The 10,534-nt window shown below is 36.6% G+C and overlaps 1 protein-coding gene across 4 annotated transcripts in view; it reads right to left on the bottom strand.

The window, feature by feature from the left end:
* Nucleotides 1-1,411: 1,411 nt before the first annotated feature.
* LIMCH1 (LIM and calponin homology domains 1) overlaps nt 1,412-10,534 on the bottom strand; it is a 79,351-nt gene continuing 70,228 nt past the window's right edge. For all 4 annotated transcript variants that reach the window (XM_012724154.1, XM_012724152.1, XM_012724153.1 and 1 more), the window contains 2 exons: nt 9,449-9,551; nt 1,412-4,290 (listed from right to left, as the gene is read on the bottom strand). In XM_012724154.1, the coding sequence (XP_012579608.1) occupies nt 4,265-4,290; nt 9,449-9,551 (129 nt within the window). In that variant the 3' untranslated portion in view covers nt 1,412-4,264. The remainder of the gene's footprint in view (nt 4,291-9,448; nt 9,552-10,534) is intronic.

A 10,534-nucleotide genomic window follows, 5' to 3' on the forward strand; every position in this document is an offset into this window, starting at 1 on the left:
TGGTTAATGGCACTCTGAAAAGCAAACATTTTTCATGGCTACTTCTTAGATTTATCAGATGAAATGACTTACAATAAAGTAAGTTGGTAAAGACTGACAGAGACGCAAAGGCAGATATATAGATTTCAAACTGGTAGTCAAAGAGCAAAAGAACATTTTCAGATATATTTTGTATAGTCTCACAATTTTGGTTTGGAACTGCATTGGAAAGTTGTTTTGAATTCTTGACATTCAAGTAACTGGAGATTTCAGATAAAAACATTTGGTTGGAGACAGATAGCTGACTCTTTCTTTAACTAGGCTGTTTTTTTCATTTTCCAGAGTCCACACTACTCTCTATTATCCTCTTCTGGTTATTTATAATGAGATTATATGGCTTGTTTCTCTAGCCATATGAGTTTGCAATCCCTGATTTAGATAATGATGACAAAAGATAGGGAAGGATCCTTTGTGTCTAGGCTAAGACCCTGAAGAAATCCATGTCTTGAAGAAAGTTAACAGAATGACAGCTAGCTCAACATATCTGGATAGACTGTTTTTTTCTTCATGAATATATTCTTTCTAGACAACTGACATGTTAGAATAACAGTCTTTGTTTTGAAATGCTTTCTAGTTGAATGGGTTTTCATTTAAATAATAATGGAAATATAAAATTACTCTGATAGGTACGAACACTCTTATGAAAGGAAAAGAATCCACTTTTCCATGAAAACAGAAACAGCTACTAACTGCTACTCAACTTTGCAAGAAGTAGAATACGGCAAGGGGTGGCAATTAGAAAACTGCATTTCAAAGTGATGGAAACTTTCAAGGAATTTGCTTGCTATATACTACCACTGACAAATTAGGAACACAGTGCAAAGCAAGGTATCTCTACCTACATATAGCTATATGAATTTTATATGAATGTTCACCGTATCAATAGGCTGTCATCATTTCACACTATATTCCCTGGTTCAACCATCAAGAAACAGGCCCTCAGTGGAACAATCTGTACGTATACAGAGAGCCAGCACCGAGGCAACACTGGTGCAATTAGTAGGACACAGGGACGATAAGAGCTTGGTTTGATTTTCCATTTTAAATATTTATTAAATTATTAAATATTATTATTAGTTCACTTCTGGTTGTTTCAAATGATTTCCATTGGCATTTATTGCGTGGTCTCTTGTAATTTACTGTGTCTCATCTCAAAGAGCTTAAATCCTTCCATAGAGGGTAATTCCTCTGTGACTCCTATAACCAGCTGGAAAGTTTGATTTGCATTAAATATTTGACCTCAAAAAAGCATCACTATGCATATGCAAATTTGCACCACTGCTGTCATTTGGCTCCTCAACCCTGGACGGAAAAATGCAAGAAGGAACAAAACCAACTCCCATCCTCCAAAAAAAGGCAATGGAAACCAAGGTTGATTTGAGTATTTTATTTATAAATGTACATTTACTATAAAAGCTGTTGCGTTTTAGACAACTTTTTGTTTTTATTTTTTAATTTTTTGTACTATTTATCAGAGGCATTTTAGAATAAATATTTAAAATGAAGGTTAGTGTAACTGATGTAGAACATTGGCCCACCCAGAACAGTAACATTGCTTGGATGACTCACATATGTGGTGGATCATTTCAGCTCCTTAAGTCTTACACTGTGTATAGATAACTATAATACATATTGCATTAATAATACTACATAGAAAGAATGAAATGTCATGAAAGTTTACTAGTGAAAACAAAGAGTTATCCATTTTTTCCTTAAGAGAAGGGACTAGCTTTTGGTGGATGAGAAAAGAATCAGATATACTTTCTCAGGAGCAATAAATCACTCACTTGCCTCCTCTGTTTTTTTTAAACAAACACATTTACATTGTAGCTCAACAGAGCAGAACATTTTTTTCCCTGGGATCTCAAAGGTTATTTGAAAAGATATAGATCATACTCACTATGCAGCACTGGAAAAAACAAAATCTAGTCTGCCTGAGCAGCCATGTAACAGACTCCCAATGAAATAGAAATCAAATATAAATAGAAACAGGTGGCAATTAGAATTTAGTAAACGTGGGAGATTATTCTGTGCTGGTGACTATTGTTCATTATGGGAAAGCACATTTTGCAGTTGGAGAATGGGCTTTATCTTTCTTGACTTGATTCTAGTTTCAATACATGTACAATGAGTCTCACTAAGAAATAAGTATAAATGGGTTTGTGAAACCAGAAGAGAATGTGCAATATTCATATACTCCTCACAGAACGGATGGAGTTCCACATGTAAAAAGGATTCTATAAAAATCAGTTATGAATGATCATATTGTACATGTTTTGTGCATTATTTGTGGTAACGTAATCTGCTAATATCATGCAAAGTGTAAACATCCACATTATCAAAATATTTAATAAAACATGCAGGTGGTTAATCAAAATATTGGACTTAATCTGTACATTTTCAAAACTTTTTTTTCTTTTAAATTTTTTTCTATTTTTCTTTTTCTTTTTTAAATTTTTTTTTCCTGTAAAACAGCAAACACCTCCTTGAGAAGTTTTGGGAACTTGGAAGTGACTTCATCTCTCTTCGATGTACTGCATCCATAATTCATCACGATGTGCAACAGCTTTGCATTTTCTAAGGCACAATTTTTAATGAAATGATGTATAAATTTCAGTCTAACATCAGCTCATCCAGATGACAAAATGGTCAAAATACCTCCAGTGGCTGAGGAAATTTCTGCACTTACATGGAACCTGCATGCAGAGAACCGTCTAGCATGTAAATAAATAACTGCTAGCCATACTCAGTAAGACACAGAAAAAAATTATTGCTTACATAACAGAAAAACATCTACTTGATCTCCTTTTATGACTACATTAACCTAGTGGGAGTATATCCATAGTCTACATTCACAAAGTGTCATCTTCACTAACTTGCCATTTTTTTAAGGCAGAATAAATAGTCTCCTTTCCCCAGTCTTAAAGAGAACAGCCTGGAGATCTAACATGTGAGCTTGTTAGTAACTTGATTCCTTTCTTGGCCAGCTGACACTTGTCACACAGGTGAAAAGCACACCAGCCCTCTGCGTAGTTCCTTTCTAAACTTCTCCACGAGCAAGGTCCAGAATTCTTGATAGTAAAGAGTTGTGAAGGAGGAGGTGGGAAGAGAGCACATGTCCATGAGAGAGGATGGGGTGCACGTGAGCTGCATGTTCTTGCTGATCCCACATCCGTGGCTTATCTCATCATATGTCATTTGGATTCTATTAGGATGGACTTAATGCTTTTCCTTAGACCCCAGGCTTCAGGCCCTCAATGAGAACCTGCCGGCAAGGGTGAGCAGCAGTCACACCATGAGAGCGTCCACAGGCTTCATCTTAATTCCTTATTGAATCTACTGCCTGGAGAGAAGCAAGCAACCAACACCTCGTGGTGATCATGGCTCCACCACTCTTTTGAAGATTAGACTTCCTCACAGGTTTTGGTAATAACTTTGGAAATAATGATTGAAATATTTCCCTCTGATTTCTTCCTACCCTTAAGCACTGTCCCAGAGTGGAAGCCTGGCCAGTATTGCCAAGGTTCTCTTTATTTGATGGAGCGGCCTATATTAATGACCTAACTTCCAAAGTACACCAAATCTAATACTAAGGGTGCAATAATTTATTGGTATGACTTCTACCTCAAAAGGTAAGTAACACAAATGTTTCAGGATTACAGTATCTATTATCAGACTAGTGTCTGCATTAAAAAACAAGTTATAGCTCAGAGCTATAGAATATGATTTTTAGTTTCTGAAATGCATTCATTGTATGCTCCTGTCTGAGAGACCACATGTCTCAAATTGGCATATCTTGCACTTTCTGCAGCTCAATTCTGTAAACATAAAGTGTTTCTTTTCTAGAACTACTAAAACAAAAACAGGTTTATTGCATCATTTATCTCATTCATTCCCAAAGAAGAGAGTAACAAATTTTAATCCATAAGCCTGTTTCACCTCACTAAGAACTTTTTTTTGAATTAGTCAGGATCATTACAATTCAGTATCGTTTGTATAAATTGCGCAAATGCAAAAAACAAACAAACAAAAAACAAAAACAAAAAAAACCCCAAAGCAGGTAAAACACAAACACTGTGCTACAAAATGACAAATACCATCTTTTAGAATAGCCTTTCAAAAATTAACGAATGCTGAGAAGCCCCCTGAACTTGGGATTTTGTTAAAGGAACACCAGGGACACTCTCAAGAAAGAAATGGTGAGTGATTGGAAGGCTTGAAAATATCACAATGTTGTGGGTTGGCCAGCACCTGTAACAAAGAAAACAGAAACAATTAGTTGTAGTAGGCATGCCACTCACTTCAGATGTTAAACATTTCCCAAATTAGCAGTCACCTCTGCCCACATCTTTGCCTTCTAGGAGGATAAAGCTGTTTCTTAAAGTGCTACTTGAAGTATGGTCAGAGATGAGCAAGATTGACATCAGCAGGGCCAGTTAGCAATGCAGACCTTCACCACGGGCCGGGGCTCATAGGCGCTGTAAAGTGTGGTTCGTCCTAAAGCAAATGACCTGCACCAGGTTTTCTACCTTGTCTTTTGTGGCTAAAAAGGAAGAAAACCTCTTTTCTTTCAATTTCTTAAGGTTTTGGTTGCTCTAAGAATAAAGACATTACAACAAGAGAAATTTGACATTTGATGCAGAAATAGGATCGTTAGACTTAGCAGATGAAAATGCAGGACACACAAAGTATGTGTGAATTTGTGTAAAGTATTGTGTAAAGTATGAATTTCAGATAAAAAGTTGTTGAAGGTATATCTCATATGATCGTAGGACTATACTCAAACTAAGTTGCGAGTATGCAGTATCTGGGACGTACACATACTAAAAAAACAGGGATTTGAAATTCTAACTTAAGAGGAAAAAAATGAAGTAGGTATCTTGTATTTTATCTGGCGCCCCATTTAGGAGGGATGGTTGGGATCCACAGCTCCTGATGAAATCTTCAGAGTTGCTCCTTCGTTTTAGGCACTTGAGTTGTGAGGAGGCAATCACAACAGTGGAAAAGGCCCTGGGGATTTTGTGTTAAATGCGTTTCACTGGAATGAATGATGGAACAGACACAAAGACACAGTCATCCAACACCCAAGCACAAATGGCACAAGTTAAACATGCGATGGCTTGATTTGTGACAGGTAATTTGTTTTGCACTTCCATTCCTATTTACATATGAACTTAAAAACTGTTTACATTGCTTTTAGGAATTGCATTTTAATATGCTGTTATGCTATTTTTCCCTTCCTGGAGAAAAATTTCATTTAAATGTGACTAGTTACTTGAAGAAAATGGGATTATATATTCAGGTTTTATTATTCCACACAATGAAATTATTTTGTTTCACTTAGAATGCCTATGATGTAAACCACCCCTCATATCTATCCATCTCTTCTCAACTCAAAACAAAATAAAATAAAATAAAAAGGAAGAAAAATTATTTTTATCCACTTCTTTCCATTCTGACTCTTACTGTAGCTGGCGTATACCTATGCAACTCAAGTGTATTTATCCTTCATTAGCTAATGATTATCCCCTCTACCTGTCTACTCCCAAGGTATGTATTTTTTTCTTATGATACCAAGAAAGGAATGAGCAATATTCTTAGTGACAGTGGTCATTCAGCTTGTCATGTCTTGCCTTCATTAGAGTTTAGCCTAAAATGACATTACCATTTATCTGGAAAAATAAACATGGGAGAAGAATTAGGAAATTTTATAAAAAATAAGAGCCAGTGGACATTATTACTCTGTATTAAAACATATTGTGAAGCTATAATAATAAAAGATAACATTGGAGACTACATTAATAAAACATAATAAAATTTCCAGAAATGGGCCCAAATATACATGAGGACTTAATTTATGAGAAAGCTGACATTTCAAATTAGTGAGGAAAAGAAGGATTATTCATTAAGTTGATATTCACATAGTTGACTAATTGGGAACAAATAAAGTTGGATACCTATTTCATTTCTTACCCCCAAGTACATTCCTGATAATCGCATAACTACATGTAAAAAAGAAAACATAAAACAATTCTAAGAGAAATCTTGGGTAAGGAATTATGTGAAGGTGAAAGTTTAAATTTAAGTAGGGCATAAAATCCAGAATAAAAAAAAAAAAAGAAAATATAAATATAAATTTCCTAAAATAGAACTCATTCCTATGAAAAAATCCACAAAGTAGGAAAACCTATGATAACTGCAATAAGCAGCAAAGATAAAACAAAGGGAACATTTCATTAACTTAACAAAGAATTCACACAAATTAATAGCTAACAGATCAGTGGGCCAGGATAGAGAAGTGCACTGAAAAATAAATATAAATGATGAATAACCATGTGGAGATGTTAGACTCATTTATAATGAAGACTTAAAGATCAAAGCAATGCTTCTCTCACTCCAGCTTCCCCCCCTTTGCCCCCGCCCCCACCTACTAGAGTGAGCATTTTTAAAGTTTGATGATATCCAGAGCTGTCATTGGCATGGAGAGAGAAAGAGGCTCTCTTACACACTTTCCAGGGAGACTGCACTGTTCTAGAAGATAATTAAGCAAGTGGTCTGCAAATTTAAAGAACACATGCCTTTTAACTCAACCATTCCACTGCTTAGAAGTTACTCTATGGAAATGCTCATAAATGTTCATCAAGATATATAAGAACGTTCTTTTGAGCATTTAAAAAATAATATTAAAAAACTGTGAACAACCCATTCTGGTTAAGTCCATACAATGCATTTGCAAGTGGCTGTTTAAAAACCATTCAGGAATGAGGAGAAAGTATAAGGGAAAATTGGTAAGATAGAGCACTAGAGATAACAGCTACAAAAATAAGTACAGAACACCACAACTATGTGATTATCTTTGTGAAATAAAAGCCAACACAGAGGCAGGTAGGTATAGCCCACACATATTCATCATCTGTGTGTGTGTGTTCACATACATAGTGATTACGATGCTTAACTTTGGAGACTGTTCTTTGATATCTTTATGCTCAATCCTATTTTTCTAAACATATTATTTATAACTTTTTATTTTTGAATGTTTGTAGAGATTATTTAGTCAGAAAATGAGCCTCTTTTCTACTTAGCATTGTAGCATCCTAAAGTAATCCAGATCACTTTGTTTTTTAAAGATTTTATATATTTATTTTTGCATAGAAGTACTGGGGTTCAGGCCAGAGGTACATAGGAGTGGTGGTGAGAGAATTCACCAGAGACAGGGTGGGGAGCAGAACAGGTGGATCTATTGAAATACACTGCTGAGGGGAGCAGTGGGCCAGACAGGAGAGGTCTGCTGTGCCAAGTGGGTCAGCTCCCTGGCCAGGGTAGAACTCAGGCCCTTGTGGTGGGCTTTCATGGTGCTGAGACTTAACCCCTAGGCTATCAGGGAGGCCCCACACTTTGTTATTTTTTTATCTTATGAGACTGTTATACTAATTTTCAACTTTAGATTTGGAATTAAAATCAGTTAACACTCTATATATTTGTACACATAAGAGAAAAACTCCTGATCTGGATCTGAAAATCTAATTTACAAGTGACAATGAATCATTCAACTTCCCAAATTACAATAGAAATTTGGATCAATATAGGTCACTGTTACCCAGAGGTGGATTCAGGTTTGTTTTCTGTTGGCATTCCTTAAGCACTTTAAATAGGAAAGAAACCCAGATGTAAGCATTTTTCAAATCTGGCTCTAGTCCCTCAACCTAACGGAGCCCTCTACTGGCTTCAAGATTCTAATTCAACTGGTTCACTGAGGCTGAGACTAGGTATATTTTATAGAAGATGGTAGGAAAAAAAGCATTTTGAAACTTGGGAGGGAAAAGGGTTTAGTTTTCCTTCCTGATATGCAAAATGAAATAAATGAAAAGATCCAGCTTAAATACATATGATTATTATATATATTATGTATTTATGTGTGCATTCATATATATTTGTGGTATGTATGGAATATTATTTATACCAAGCTTTACATATAATATGTAGTACAACATCAATATCAATATTATATATACACACACGTATAAAATTCTTGGTGTAAACACTCTAGTTTGAAGACAGCAATTCTAAGTGGAATTGTTTTGACCCAAGTTAAATGTTAATCATAGATCCAAATCACCTGGGTTTGATGTAACTTTACTCTGTCATTTTAATAACATACTCTTGTATTTATTTGAATTTATTATGATAATTTAATTTCATTTTTTTTTTACTGTTAAAGTCTTTAGTCTTGCAGAATTAGGGATCCATGTTTAAAAAAACCATAAGAACATTACTTTCCTTTGAGAAATAACATAACATTCTTGAATCTCAAACCACATCAGTAAAGTCCCTTTAAAAAATTTATGCCAGATGAATTTGTTTAGAAAATCTTCCACTGTGTAGGTTTTGCACCAGCAGGACAACACTTGAGTATGGAATGTGAGAAAGTATTCAGCTGCTAACCGCCCAGTGGCTAGTTTCAGATTTAACAGCAGCTGGGCAACAGCACCCCCTGGTGCCCTCAAAACCAACATGACTAATGTCGAAGACCCAGAAAGGTTTGGAAGGCAGGGTGGGTGCTGGAGGAGCTTTAAGGCCATATTTGTTAAACTCTGATAATACCTGAGGCATTCTGGAAGGGTGCAGGGATTCACACAGGAGGCTAACCCGTCACTTAATGGAAACAAAACCGTGAAACTCCTGAATGTAAAGACTGTAGTCCCTGAGGAATTAGTGAATACTTACTTTGGTAATAGTGGGGAACCAATCTCCACACATCAACCAGCCCAAAATGGTGCTGGTCTTCTAAAGAGATGTCTCAACAAAAGCATAGTTTTTCACAGGCTTTGTATCTTTCTTATATCTCATCAAAATATGGTGAGTTTAGACAATATTTCTGACTTGACCTATAGTGCTTACCTGCTGATGTATTAATGTACTTTTTTTTTCTTTTTACTTTTATGCATATTGAACTGGGGCACAGGCCAGAGGTGCAGGGGCGGTGAGAGGAGTCACCAGTGACAGTGTGGGGAGCAGAACAGGCTGATCGACAAAGTACACTGCTGAGAGGAGCAGTGGGTCTGCTGTGCCATGTGGGCCACCTCCCAGGCTGGGATCCAAGTCTTGCTGAAGCAGCTGCAGCTAGTTTCAGAGTGCTGCACATTAACACCTTGTGCCACTAGGGAGGGCCCTTAATGTACATTTTGATAAAAAGAATCTGACCACACATTAGCAGCAACTTCCATAAAGGAAATAAGGGGTAAATAAGGGGTAGCTTCATATTATTCCTGTTACTTAAGTGTAAATACAGTTTTCCCTTACTTTGGGAGTTTTACCTGATATGGAGACACAACTGAATTCCTAAAGTAGGTACTATGATTGGGCATATCATTGGATTCACTCATTTCAAGGTATTTCCCTGAGTACTTACTTCTGGATCGCATGTAGCAATCATTACAGTTTAGAAGACCGTTTCGAATCCTAACATCTGTCCCACTCACTGCATCTCCCAGCTGTCCTTTGCAAATTCCACACTATAAGGTAGAGAGAACACAAGTTATAAGGTGCATGAGGAATACTTTCTTTATAGTGCTTTATAGGAATAGTACAATAATCACTTCAACAACCTCCAAATTTCTTGAGCATCTATTATGTGTAGATGTGACACCAACAGTTGACTTACAGCAACAATATACATTCAGCATTTTACCCTAACTCCTTGCATTTTATAGAAGACACCGAATGAGAGAGGTTAACTGACTTGTCCAAGGTTGTGAAACTGACAAGTGGTGTCAGGCTGATACCCAAAACTACACTGTTAACCTCCCTACCACACTGTTTCTCAGTCAAAATGGAGGTGCAATTTTAAGCAGATTAAATCCTAATGGTTTTCAAGAAACACATGGCCACCCCATTTCCAATTGTAGTTTGTCTGTGAGTAATCTTTAAATGCTCTCCAGCAATGTTGGTTAATTCACCAGGTCGCCAAGAAACAGCTGTTCCATTTTCTACATCATGTTAAGAGCACTGATGCCCAGAATACCACATTCAGTGGGGATGGGGACCCTTCCAGCACGGCAGCCTACACAGAGGAGACTGGAATATGCGGCACTGGTTTCACATGCTTCTCCGACACCGCAATCAGAGAAGGTAGTGTTCACAAAGGAATTAAAGGAAAATGTGGGCAGAGTTAAACTTGCACATTTTATAATAAATCAGGTATTACCTGATTAGCTCATCTACCAATTATCAGGTGGTCTGGAACTAGAATCTAGGTCTCCTCATTTTCAGGTTATTCATTAATTCATTTATCCAAAAATATTTGTTGACACATTATCTGCTAGGTACAGAGGAAGAATTAGTGGTGAGCCAGGCAGACATGGTCCTGCCATCATGGAGTTGATATTTTCTTTTAAAGATTTATTTATTTGTGCATACAGAACTGGGGTACAGGCCAGAGGCTCAGGGGCGGCGAGAGGCTTCATGGAGACAGAGTGGGGAGCAGAACAGGCAGATC

This window comes from Condylura cristata, unplaced genomic scaffold (genome assembly GCF_000260355.1).
Source record: "Condylura cristata isolate star-nosed mole 26May11 unplaced genomic scaffold, ConCri1.0 scaffold00012, whole genome shotgun sequence".
Lineage (NCBI taxonomy): Eukaryota > Metazoa > Chordata > Mammalia > Eulipotyphla > Talpidae > Condylura > Condylura cristata.